General features: G+C 39.4%; 1 protein-coding gene across 1 annotated transcript in view; it reads right to left on the bottom strand.

Annotated features, from left to right (window-relative positions):
• The window catches only part of ETFA (electron transfer flavoprotein subunit alpha), an 89,748-nt gene that overhangs the window by 8,317 nt on the left and 66,988 nt on the right, over positions 1-14,443 (bottom strand). The window contains 2 exon segments of the mRNA NM_001244403.1: positions 3,892-3,972; positions 11,915-11,980. Of these exon segments, the coding sequence (NP_001231332.1) occupies positions 3,892-3,972; positions 11,915-11,980 (147 nt within the window).

Raw genomic sequence — 14,443 nt, forward strand, 5'->3', positions numbered from 1 at the left:
ACAGCAATGCCAGATCTGAGCCATGTCTGTGACCTACAGCACAGTTCATGGCAACACCAGATCCTTAACTCACTGAGCAAAGCCAGGTATTGAACCTGCGTCCTCATGGATACTAGTCAGATTTGTTTCTGCTGAGACATGATAGGAACTCCCTTTTACTTCTTTCTTTTTAGGGCTTCACCTGTAGCATATGGAAGTTCCCAGGCTAGGGGTCAAATTAGAGCTTCAGCTGTGGGCCTAGGCCTCAGCCATAGAAATGCAGGATCCAAGCCACATCTATGTCCTACACCACAGCTCATGGCAATGCTGGATCCTTAACCCACTGAGCAAAGCCAGGGATTGAACCTCCATCCTCATGGATACTAGTCGGGTTTGTAACTTGCTCAGCCACAATGGGAACTCCAAAAAAAATTCTAAAATTTACATGGAAACATCAAAAAAACAAAACAAAACAAAAAGCAGACAAACAAACAAACAAACAAACAAAACCACAAAAAGCCAAAGCAGGAGAAAAAAGAACAAAGCTGGAGGCATCATATTCACTGATTTCAAACTATATTACAAAGCCACAGTGATCAAATCAGCATGGTATTGGCAGAAAAACAGATATACAGATTGATGGGAGAGAATAAAAATCCCAGAAATAAACCTACACATATAGGGAAAAGTAATTTACGATGAAACAGCAAAGACCGTACAATACAGAAAGGATATCTCTTTAATAGATGGTGTTGAGAAAACTGGACAGCCAGAGGCAAAAATGAAACTAGATTACACCACATTGAAAAATCAATTAAAAAAGGATCAAAGACTTGAATGTAAGATCTGAAATCATAGAACTCTTAGAAGGAAACTCAGGCAATATGCCCTCTGACATTAACGTTAGTAAAACCTTTCTGAATGTCTCCTCAGGCAAAAATAAACAAATGGTAAACTAAGAAGTTTCTGCATGGCAAAGGAAATCAGCAACAAAACGAAAAGACAACTGACCAAATAGGAAAAGATATCTGTAAATCATATAGCCAAAAAGCATTGAGTATCTAAAATATACAAAGAACTAAATACACCTCAATAACAAAAGCCAACATCTTGACTAAAAAATGGGCAGAGGAGCAAAACATTTTTCCAAAGAGGACATACAGATGGCCAACAGGAATGAAAAGATGGCTGACATTACTAATTACTAGGCACTTGCAAATCAAAACCACAATGAGGTATCACTTTACTTCTGTTAGAAGGGCTATTATCAAAAGGCAAGAAAAAGTAAGTGTTGGTGAGGATGCAGAGAAAAAGGAACCCTATGCACTGTTGGTGGGAATGTATATTGGCACAGTCACTACAGAAAACAGTATAGAGATTCCTCAAAAAATTAACAGTAGAACTACCACAGGAACCAGCTATCCCACTCCTGGGTATTTATCCAAAGAATATGAAAACACTAACTTGCAAATGATATATGGGGACCCCTAGGTTCATGGTGGCATATTTACAACAGCCAAGAACTTAAGTGGCCATCAATGGATGAATGGATAAAGAAAATGTGGTGGGGTGGGTGTGTGGGCGAGTGTGGAGGTACATGTATTATTATATGCAACGGAATATTATTCAGCCATTTTAAAAAAAGATGAAATCTTGCCATGTATGACAACATGGACAGACAAACCTTGATGGTATTATGCTAAGTGAACTAAATCAGAAGGAAAAAGATGATTTCACTCAAATGTGGAACATAAAAAAACAAAAGTCCCCCCAAAAACAAAGTAAATGAACACACCAAAGAAAAACAAACATGTAGAATCAGAGGGCAGAGTAGTGGTTGCCACAGGGAAACGGTGCAATGAATGGGTAAAGGGGATCGACTGTATGGCGAGAGGTGGAAACTAAATTTTTGGTGGTGAGCACACTGTGTATAGAAGTAGAAATATGTTGTACACATGAAACATAATGCTATAAACCAATGTTATCTCAATAAAAAATACATTTTTTTTTAAAGTGGGCTTCCTAAAACACCAAAAATAGCTTGAGAATCTCAGGCTGCAAATCACCTGACTGGATGGTTTTTCAGATCCCTTTCTACTTCTACTGTCATAGGACTCTCACTAAGATACCTCATTGAGTGTGGGTGCATGCACGCGCCCCCCCACGCAACCCAGACATATATTCTCTCTCATGTCACACCTAGGAGCTGCTCTTATTGCAAGAGGCACACTGTGTGGGACACCCTTGCATCTATCACTGCATCTATCACTGCATCTCTCACTGCTTCAGAGTGCCTGCCCCAAGGGAAGTGTCCACTGTACAAACATCACAAATTTCCAACTGTTTAGCACATCATTTTTTCAACAAGTAAAACATAGTACACAAGCAGACAGAAAAACATACCTTAAAATAAACAAAATTTCTTATAAGCTTATTAAAATATTCTCTTGAGGAAAAATAAAAGGCAACTACAGACATGTTCACAAACGTCAACATTATTTACATGGTTAGAGTTCAGAAAGTGCTTAATTTCATTTTGTAAATTAAAAGGTCTTTACTTTTATCTCACTGGAACTAAATTAATGCTACTTGAATAAAGATATCCTTATACAGAAATACAAAAAAAAAAATTCTTTTTCATACTATCTTTTCCTCTCACTAGGATATATTAGTGGTCAAATGGCCACCACTACTGTTTGTTCTTACATAGCTCGGCCAGGTCATGGGAGAAGCTAACCCACCTAAACCCTACATTTCAGACTCAGAACCCTAGGATCACAGAAGATGGGCACCATTCTTCCTATGCAAGATGCAGGCACTTTGGCAGGGGGCGGGGGCGGGGGAGGGGAGGTCCTGAGGGGAAAGATGGTTTATGCTGACCCAGGGCAACAGTCCCATTCTAGTCTCTGCATGCAGTCTGGGCCACTACACTGAGTAATTACTGAGCATCTGAAGAGCTCATCCTTCACTGAGCATGAACATATAATTCAAAGTACAGATGTGCTCTCCAGATCTACAGATCGTTTATCTGGACCTACGTGGTGCTGGTGAAGCCATGGTAATGGGTCAATCCTCTTGCTGAGGAAACCACTGCTGACTCTGTTCTCAGGCTATGGCCTCTTTATTAAGGCCCAGTTCCTCACTACAGTAAACCCCAGGTTGGATGTTATTTTCAAAGCCCCAATTCCCTACATGCGTGATCTCCACATAAGGTAACCTAGAAGCTTGTAGACAGGTCCTGAGGGACAAAAAGAGGCCAGGCTATGCATGAGCTATGACCTTTAAATGTGGCCAAATGAATATCAGAGGCCTAACAGTACCACTAAGGTAATTTCTTTCATGGGGAGTGCAAATACAGGGGTGGTAGGAGGGTGGAAAAAACGCAAAAAATGAAGGTTTGAGGAGTGGGAAATGTGCTCTTCCCTATACTTGTCACTGTTAGGAAGGCCTTTAAATAATTCTCAAACACAACAAGCAGAGCATATTTGTTGAGTCAGACAGAGTGAACCTGAGTGTACACTCATTCCATGGAAAGCTATAGCATCACTGGTAAACCTCTGAATGAGGGGTTATGATGTGAACTTCTTTAAGGTACCCAGTAAGTATGATTCTAGGTTATAATTACTTGAGCTGTCTCACAATGCATACTAACTTCACATGTGAGATACCAAGAGCTATGTGAATGTTTGAAAGACAATATGGACTTCTTAAAGGGAAAGTTATATTGCTCCATGTAAACATAATATACTAAGCAGAAAAATGCTTCACTCTAAGTAGTTAAAAACTGCATTATATACACATACGGACACACAAATACATGTTTTCCCATAACAGCTTCCTCCCTAACCAGCTCCTGGATGTTCTTAGATGACAATCTAGATGACAGCCGTCACTCTCAAGGCTCCAGCTTACCTTGAATAAATCTGCGACTATTCCATAATCTGCCACTTGAAAAATTGGAGCTTCTGGATCTTTGTTAATAGCCACAATTGTCTGTGAAACAAAAACAGAGTTTGGCCTTTATTAAGAAAACATACCACACAGATCAATGGTTCTATTTTAACTTTCCTAACAACAAATTTATATCCTTAAAAATATCTACCAAGTAAGATCAGTTTGATTCATTTGCGCCAATACTGCAAATTTAGAAATTTTTAGGTTGGGACATAACAAAATTAACATCCATGCCCACCACTAGCCCACTGAAGCATTAAAAAAGATTTTAAATCTTTTTTTTCTTTTTCGGGCTATACCTGTGATATATGGCAGTTCCTAGGCTAGGGGGTGAATAGGAGCTACAGGTGCCGGCCTACACCACAGCTACAGCAATGTGGGATCCGAGCTGCATCTGCAACCCAAGGCACGCTTGTGGCAATGCTGGATCCCCAACTCACTGAGCAAGGAAGGCCAAGGATCGAACAAACATCCTCACAGACACCATGTCAGGCTCCTAACCCAATGAGCCACAACAGGAACTCCTAAATTATTTTTTTAAAATTACTTTTTTGACTTGTGAAAAAAATGTTCTACATAAGTAACACATCAGAAAAGAGGATCTGGGAAGACAGTCAAGTAGGAAGCCGGGGTAATCTGCTGGCCCACCTACACAAATGAACTGGCAGAATCTTTCTAATGTAACCATTCTGGAATGTTATAATCTATTAAAAGTTTGCAACTTCCAGGGGGAAGATGTGCATGGTAAACTGCAGCTCTTAGCAAAACACCTGCTCCCATCCTCTACTCCCAGCCCTGGTGGCAGGTAGCTATACTCCTAGAGCAACCTGCACACAGTCTACAGGAGCCAGAGTGGGCAAAAAAGACCCTGTCCTCCAAGTACTGGCGAATACGTGCTTTGATCATGGAATGCTGCTTCTGATCACGAAAGTGCAGACAAAGAGGAGGGTGGCTACTGCTTTTGTACCTCGACCGTTGTTCATTCCCTTCCCCCAGCATTCAAAGTTATTTCTGGGGATTTAAAGGATCAATACACTTCATTTTTCTCTTTTTTTCTCCCTCCAGAAGTCATACACTAAAGACTAGGACATTCAAAAGTAAATGCATATAATCCAGCTGTCTTGGGTTCTGAGGGATTTGATGCTGGGAGGCATTTTTGGCAGGTTGAAGGAAGAGGCCTGGGTGAGTGGTCCTTAGGTGTGTGTAAAGAATCTTTCTTCAGAAATGCTCCTATACCACCACTGCCAGACAATGGCTGCTGGCAAATTCAGGTCTGGGCAACTACACCTGACACAGGGATTTCAGCCACCTCCTGTCACATTGGTGTTTTTCTGGACTATGAGTTGGGAGAAGTTTCTTTTTACAACTTGTACGATAGATTGCATTTATATACATTCAGTGCCATTTTTCAAGGAAAACTTATGCCCTACTTCTCTGTTGGACCTTTTTCCACATCCCTTAAACTAAGAATAGTTGAAGATGAGGAATGAGCTCCCTGGGAAGACATTCTGTGTGTTCTTTCTTCCTGTGTTGGGGAAAGTCCTTATAAATAAAGAGTCTGAGTCAAAAAAAAAAAAAAAAGAAAAAAAAAGAAAAAAAGTAAATGCATATATGGAGAAAACTACAAAGTGAACAACCATGTCCAGAGAAAGGCACAGGTTCTGAAAAGATGCAAGAAAACCTTACATTTATACTTCAGGTTAATCCTTGGCACACAGACAGCCTACACTGATGCAAGAAGAAAAAAGAAAAACAAAACAAAACAAAACAAAAAAACCCTGGAAATAATAAACAAAGATACTAACAAAAACCTAGAAAACCCTGGGGAAGAAGAGAATCTGATTTCCAGAGATACCACATTATTAGATTCAAATGTCCAGTTTTCAACAACAACAAAAATCTCAAAGCATACAAAGAAACAGAAAAGTATGGCCCACTCAAAGGAAAAAAAAAAAAAAAATCAACAAAAAACTGCTCCTGAAAAAGACACTAATGACAGATCTACCAAAGACTTTCTAATTAAAAAAAAAAAAAAAAATTATGGTCACATCCATGGCAAACGCAAGTTCCCGGGCCAGGGATTAAATCCAAGCACAGCTGTAACCTACATCACAGCTGCGGCAACACTGGATCTTTTAACCTACTGTGCCTGGCTGGGGACTGAGTCCACACCTCTGCAGCAACCTGAGTCACTGCAGTCAGATTCTGAAACCACTGTGCCATAGCAGGAATTCCTAACCAAAGACTTTAAAACAACTGCCTTAAAGATAAATGAAGATGAAGTTAAGAAAATAATGTATGAAAAAAATGGAAAAAGCCAACAACAAGAAAAAATAAAAAGAAACTAAACAGGAGCTGAAAAAGTACCAAAACTGAAATGAAAAATTCAGAGAGCCATCCAAAGGTAGATTTGATCAGGCAGGAGAAAGAGTCTGCAAACTTGAAGATAGGACAATGGAAATTATCAAGTTTGAAGAATGGAAAGAAGAAAGATTTAAGAAAAGTGAAATAGCCTAAGGGACCTGCGGACTACCATCAAGAGGACCAAAATACCTATGGTGGGAGTCCCAGAAGGAGTAGAGAGAGAAAAGGGCAGAGAGGGTATTTAAGTAAATAATAACTGAAAACTTCTCAAATTTGATTGAAGATATGAATAGAAACATCTAGGCAGCTCAACAAACTTCAAGTAAGATAAATTCAAAGAAACTCACATTGGTATATATATACATAATTTACTACTACTCAGCCATAAGAAAGAACAAAATAATGCCATTTGCAGCAACATGGATGGGAACTGGACACTCATACTAAGTGAAGTTAAGTCAGAAAGAGAAAGACAAATACCATATGATATCACTTGTATCTGGAATCTAATATATGACACAAATGAACCTTTCCACAGAAAAGAAACAAACTCATGGACCTGGAGAAGAGACTTGCGGTAGCCAAGGGGGAGGGGGAGGGAATGGGATGGACTGGGAGTTTGGGGTTAGTAGATGCATTTGGAATGGATAAGGAATGAGATTCTGCTGTACAGCACAGGGAACTGTATCTAATCATTTGTGATGGAACATGATGGAGGATAATGTGAGAAAAAGAAAATGTGTATGTGTGGGTCACTTTGCTGTAAGAAGAAATTGACGGAACATTGTAAAGCAATTATAATAAAAAAAATAAAAACCTTAAAAAGAGAGAGACCCACAATGAAACAGATTATAATCAAACTTTCAAAAGCTAAAGATAGAAAGACAATCTTGAAAAAAGGGGGAGAGAAGTGATTTGTTACATACAAGGGGTGCTTAAGATTATTAGCAGATTTTACAACAGAAACTTTGGAGGCCAGAAGGTAGTAAGTTGATATATTCAAATGGCTAAAAGAAAAAAAAAAAAACTGTCAGCCAATAATCCTATATCCATAAAACTGTCCTTCCAATGACTTGCAGAAGTTGAAAAACTCATCCTAAAATTCACATGGACTTTCAAGGGACCCCAATGGAATAGAAGAGGGAGCCCAGGAATAAACTCATATATATGGTCAAAGGATTTTTGACAAGGGTGTTAAGATCATTAAATGAGGAAAGGATAACCTCTTCAACAAATTGTGTTGAGAAAACTGGATAGCCACATACCAAAGAATGAAATTGGCCCCTTACCTTTGCGGCAAACATAAGGACTTAAACTTTTTTAAAGTTCATCTAACAGTCTGACCACATAGTTAACTTATACAAAAACTAACTCAAAATAGATCAAAGATTAAACATTAGACTTAGAATTAAAAAGTTTTGTGGCTCTAAAGGCATTATCAACAGAATAAAACGCAACCCAGAAAGTGGGAGAAAATATTTGCAAATCATGCATCTGATAAAGGATTAATATACAGAACTTTTTTTTTTTTTTCTCTTTAGGGCTGCACCTGCAGCATATGGAGGTTCCCAGGCTAGGGGTCCAATTGGAGCTACAACTGCGGGCCTATGCCACAGCCACAGCTACATCAGATCTGAGCCGCATCTGCAACCTACACAGCAACAGCTCACAGCAACTCGGGATCCTTAACCCACTGAGCGAAGTCAGGGATTGAACCTGCAACCTCATGGTTCCTTAGTCAGATTCATTTCCACTGTGCCACAACAGGAACTCCAGAACATTTTCTTTTTAAACTACTAAATTCAAAAACAAAAAAACCCGATTCAAAAATTGGGTGAATGGTTTGAATAGCCACTTCTTCAAAGAAGATATACAAATGTCCAAAAAGCACTTGAAAAGACGCTCAACATCACTGACCACTGATTAGGGAAATGTTAGATTTTAACTTTAAATAGTAATAAATACATACCCTAACTCATACCCTTTGTAGCTCAAACTATTTATCCTCCACATACTGCATTCCATTTAGTATTTAAAATTATTATCCTGGGTCTACTGTGAGAATATAAAAGTTAACTATGTGGTCAGTCTGTTAGTAAAGATGAACTTTAAAATAAAAAAGTTGGAGTTCCAATTGTGGCGCATGGGAAACAAATACAAATAGGAACCATGAAATTGCGGGTTTGATCCCTGGCCTCAGTCAGTGGGTTAAGGATCCAGTATTGCTGTGAGCTGTGGTGTAGGTCACAGGTGCGGCTCGGATCTGGTGTTGCTGTGGCTGCAGTGTAGGCCAACAGCTATAGCTCCGATTGGACCCCTAGCCTGGGAACTTCCATATGCCGCAAGTGCAGCCCTAAAAAGCAAATAAATAAATAAATAAATAAATAAATAAAATAAAAAAGTCCTTATGTTTGCAGCAAATAAATGTACTAAAACAAGTAAATTACTACTTCTCCTACAAAATTACCACAAGTTCCTCTTATCTCCCATAAAACTTTTAAATGTAAAAGGTTACAATGACAGATTAAGGGAAAATAGTCACTATAAAAAGGTGTTATGTTTACCAATTATTGAATTAACAATTTATAATAAATTGCACATTTATTTTTACAATTTATTTATAGCTTTATTTATATGTTACAAATACTTTGGTATTTCCCATAGATGCTTCTAACGCCACTGCAATTAAAGTAAAATTAGGGAGTTCCCATCCTGACTCAGTTGAAACCAATCTGACTAGCATCCATGAGGATGCAGGTTTGATCCTTGGCCTTGCTCAGTGGGTTAAGGATCTGGCTTTGCCGTGAGCTGTGGTGTAGGTCACAGACGTGGTTTGGATCGTGCATTATTGCGGCTGTGGTGTGGGCCAGTAGCTACAGCTCTGATTCAACCCCTAGCTGGGGAACCTCCATATGCTGCGGGTGCAGCCCTAAAAAGACAAGAAAAAAAAAAAAAAAGTAAAATTAGAGTTTTGGCTCTAACATGGTATTATTTTACTAGGTAGATTATAATGATTTCGGTCTCTTGAAGTAAAATTAAGTTTCCCTCTGCCTATTTACTCTATCTCATGAAAACAGCCAGAACCCATTTTTAAAGTATTTTGATACAGTCTGACTTAAAATGCAGGCTACATGACATATATGTAATTTCCCTAGAGGGGCCCTGAGGCAGAATATTCCTGAGATCAGAGCACAAGGTAGTCCAGGTAACTAATGACCTAGAGAATACATGCCACAAATATTAAAGTGGGTCAGAGAGAATAAACAAAGATTTCAGTATGGGCCTCAAATCCAGTCACAAGGACAAACATTTTGAATCACAGGCATTGATTTGCATTGAGGTGTTTCTCTTCTGGGAATATACAGCCTGCTTCATAGCTACTAGCAGAGATTTATTTAATTAACATGGTTAATGAGTTTCCTGGAAGCCAACTAGTCAAACATCTGACAGTTTAATCATCTGAAAGCTTTTTCATCCCACTATATAAAAGTTATTTTTAAAGAATAAGCATGTTGGGAGTTCCCATCGTGGGTCAGCAGTTAACGAACCCGACTAGGATACATGAGGACTCAGGTTTGATCCCTGGCCTCACTCAGTGGGTTATGGATCTGGCGTTGCTGTGAGTTGTGGTGTGGGTCGCAGACGTGGCTCGGATCCAGCATTGCTGTGGTGTGGGGGGCAGCTCCAGCTCTAGCTCCTATTTCACCCCTAGCCTGGGAACCTCCATATGCCGCAGATGTGGCCCCAAAAAGATTAAAAAACAACAACAACAAAGAATAAGCATGTAACTGTGGCAAGGAACCACTATAGTATTTAAGCAAAAAGATCTGAGCTTGTTACAGTTTTTCTGATTACTAAGAGAATATTCCTTAATTATCAACTGTAAATAACTATGATAAAAATCCTGGGAGTTCTCTTGTAGCGCCGCAGGTTAAGGATTCAGTGTTGTCACTGTAGCACCCTGGGTCGCTGCTGTGACATGAGTTTGATCCCTGGCCCAGTAATTTCCACATGTTATGGACACAGCCAAAAAACAAAAACAAAACAAACAAAATCTTGCTTGCACCCTAGAGCTTTTTTAATTTGTCAACATAAATTCACACTCATCTTTCTTACATTTTAAAAGCTCAGATTGTATTCAACCATTATTATATATGTATACAGTTCCATCAAATTTCATATTCTTTCAACAATACCATGATGCTAACTAAAACTGCAGCTTATTTGCAATGCAACTATCAGATTTAAACCAATCACTTAATATCCTACTTTACAGCTTAATCAAAATTACAACCCAGGACTGTTGTCTTCCACACAAGACAGTGATGACAGGGACTACTTCTTTTTCATTTAAGCATCCCCAGCATATAGTACAAAGTATGTGCTTAATAAATATTTGATGACTTGGCTCAAGTTTATTATTATGGATTGTTCCCTATCATTGGTCTCCTTACTTCAATTGTTCCCTTTTTGCTTTGACATATACTCTCTAGTCCATTTCTCCCCCAATCTAGCCCTGCTGGCATAGAATGGGAATTTTCACCAGGATCCTCTAAGCAGGCAGAGTCTCTTATTTTAGAGAGGCAGAATTCTAGATATGTCTGAATTGGCCCAGCCAAAACTATTTTTTTCAGGTTGCTGGTGTTAGAGTGTTTTTTTTTTTTTTTTTTTTCCCCCTTTAATGCAGCAGTAACATTTTCCCCACTGGCATTGCTGTTTTCAGAGCTCAGAAAAGAAACCTGCCATCCAACTGTGAAATCTGACTGGTTTTGGGCCAATTCATTTAGAGGTTACAAGGAGGTAGTGCCTACATCTTTTCAAGTTAGAAGTTAAACCTGTTAAAAGTTTTATTACCTTTTATATCAAACTTCCATCTGAATGGATAAAAGCAAGAGTGTCAGAGGCATCTCTGACTTCATGAAAGACTAAGTTCATAATTCAAACCGTGCATTGTTATGCATGAATTAATGTGTCATATTCTGAAATATATGTTCACAGAGTCATCACACAGGACTTCCAGATAGGGTCCAAGTACTAAGTAAAGATGAAGTGTTTCCTATACACGCTGTATTTTTGATAATTACTGAGGTTTTAAAATGCTCTGACCCCAAATGAGTCAGTCACAATTTAGTGACAACCCAAGAAGAGGGGCCCTGCCGACATATGAGGGTGGGACCATTAGGGGACTAGGGTGAAGCAGTCAGAGAATCAGGCATCAGAACCTCATAAACTAGTTAATTGTCAGAAACTCATCACGTTGTTTCCATCCCACATTTTCTTTCCATAGCCTGTCCGAACTGAAAGGGATCTTAGAGATCATCATCCAACATCTGTATCTGGCAGACAAAGAAGTGAGGTATAAACCACGTCCCACGGTAAGCTGACAGTGGGGCTGGGATTCAGGGTCACACCTCTCCCCATGACACAACACCGCCTCTCCTACCAATGGTACATCTTCAGGCAGGGTACACTAGCTTATGTTTCTTTCAGTTCCTAGATTTGTTAAAGTGAATGGTTCAACTACACACACTGTAACTACATGGAAACATACTAGTGAAATCCAAATTTTAAAACATGAAAATTTCCCCTCTCGGCATCATTATTATCATGCAGTTACCTTACTGTCTTTCATCCCAGCTAAATGTTGGATGGCTCCAGATATTCCTACAGCAATATAAAGTTCCTGAAACAAAAGAGACCATGTCATTAACATGTATTTACATTGTATTATACCTTCCAAAGCATGTGCTATTTAGCATTTAGCAAATTAAAACGATGCAATATTAGTTAAATTATGTTTTCCTCCTTCCCTGATCTCCCTAATCCACAGTCCTCATTTTCCTTTGAATTCCTACAGTAGCAGTGGCATAATAGCAAATATGTGGATGAGAATTACTGAGCATTAACTACATGTCAACCACTGTACAAGACATCTTATATCAGCTGTTTTACCTCATTTCACAATTTCCAGTGAGGCAGCACTTTTGGTCTGTGACACTCATTTGGATACCACACTTCAACTCCCCGCTCTGTATATAACCATTCACAACATACAGATATTGCATATTAACATATAAACACATATACTTACATACATTAAAATATATTTTGACCTGTCTTTTTGCCTTCTCATGGATAGTCATTGACATGATCAATAGGATATATTTATTAAGCTTCATATTTAGAAACACCAAAAACACAAATCGGTCTCAGGAGGTTCTAAACACACACACACAAAATCTCGACTAAAAAATAACAAATTTCTCAAAGACACAGACTGAACCATTCTATCTCCCCCCCCCTTTTTTTAGAGCCTCACCTGCGGCATATGGAGATTCCCAGGCTAGGGGTTGAATCAGACCCATAGCTGCTGGTCTACACATCAGCCAGAGCAATGCCAAATCCGAGCATCATCTGCAACCTACACAGCAGCTCATGGCAATGCTGGATCCCTAACCCACTAAGCGAGGCCAGGAATCGAACCCGTGTCCTCATGGTTATTAGTTGGGTTCGTTACCGCTGAGCCACGATGGGAACTCCAGAACCTTTGTATTTCTAACGCTTAATAAAAGGGCCCCTGAATTGCAATCTCTAAATGCTGATATTTGCACCTCTTCCTACCCCTCTGCCCCCACTAATGACAAAGGGAATGATGATAGATTGCTGCTCTCTATCCTTTTATCTAAAATTTTTACAATATCCATTTTGAAAAATAAAACTATCATCATGGAAAAGTGATTTAATGAGTGTTTAATTAAAAGAGCTTAGCTGCTCTATTCTGTCTACCAGGGATAATTAAAGCATCAACTGAAAAGCTTCTCCCACACATAAAGTGAACTAACAAGTCCTGGCTTGAATGGGGGTACACCTACCGTGTGACAGACTGACACTACACTTTTGTCACAAGTGACAGTAAAGTCTCTCTCCAATATGGATAACATAGAAGGCATCAAAGGTGGCTCTGTCACACCGTTTTATTACAGGACACATACTTCAAAGTCAACGTCAAGCGTTTCCACTTCGTTTTCTGAGTTGTTCATAATCTAATTTGTGAGTATGCGATGCTCTAATGTATAGCTAGAGCTGAGGACCATGAAAGTAAGATGATCCTCAGCTGTGTGCACCTAGAAACCTACAGCTCTATCCAGCACACTGATGGTATATCCCTAGGTGTTATCTTTAAAGGCATAGGGTCCACTGCTTCTAGAGCAACAACACATCCCATGTAGTCTGGAAAAGGAAGCCACCTAACTCCCAATGTGAGTTAACCATCTAAAAATCTAAAATGACTTAGGCTTGTATTTTTTTCAAATTGAGCTTAGAGCTTTTATGTATTTATTTATTTAGCCTTTTTAGGGCTGCACCCTTGGCACATGGAAGTTTCCAGGCTAGGGGTCTAATCGAAGCTGCAGCTGCTGGCCTACACCACAGCCACAGCAATGCGGGATCTTTAATCCACTGAGTGGGGCCAGGGATTGAACCCACATCCTCATGGATATTAGTCGCATTCATTACCACCGAGCCACAGTGGGAACTCCTGGGCTCATTTTTCTATTCAACTTGCTCTATAGTTATTATCATCAAAAAGCTGAAGATAAGAATGAGCAATTTGGCTTAAAGAGAACTGTGTCTTAGGGTGGGGACTATGCTGCAGAAAGCAACATGTATGGGTGAGGATAAAATGCAATCTCATGCTCGATGAGTTTATCTTAAATGTATCAATGTATCCCTCATGACCACACACAGTTGGACGATGCAATAAGGTCCTGTCATTATACTGTTTTATCAGATATGGACACTCACACTGAAACAGGAGGGAAGGGGGCCAGGGCACGACCCTTAAAAGAATGGCACAGTCCTTGAATATGACCCTTAAAAGAATGGCACAGTCCTTGAATATGACAGTCCTTGAATATGACAATTTTTCAATTAGGGCCAAGATGGTGGATGATCTACCTTCCAGTGGACCTTGAGCTTCATCATACACTCACTGTAGCGCATGAACGCCCTGAATGACAGGCCCACAATTTCGACAGTTCCTAGGCAGATCATAAAAGGCTAAAAAGTGAGTGGTGGCCCAATTCCTGGAAACCCCCGGCCCTTCCTGGAAACAGTTGGAATAATCCTCCTACTCATTAGCCTATGA

The sequence above is a fragment of the Sus scrofa genome, chromosome 7 (genome assembly GCF_054392235.1).
Source record: "Sus scrofa isolate SSC_HxYL_T2T_F1_AM1 chromosome 7, Sscrofa_HxYL_maternal_Yorkshire_Landrace_v2.0, whole genome shotgun sequence".
NCBI classification, from domain to species: domain Eukaryota; kingdom Metazoa; phylum Chordata; class Mammalia; order Artiodactyla; family Suidae; genus Sus; species Sus scrofa.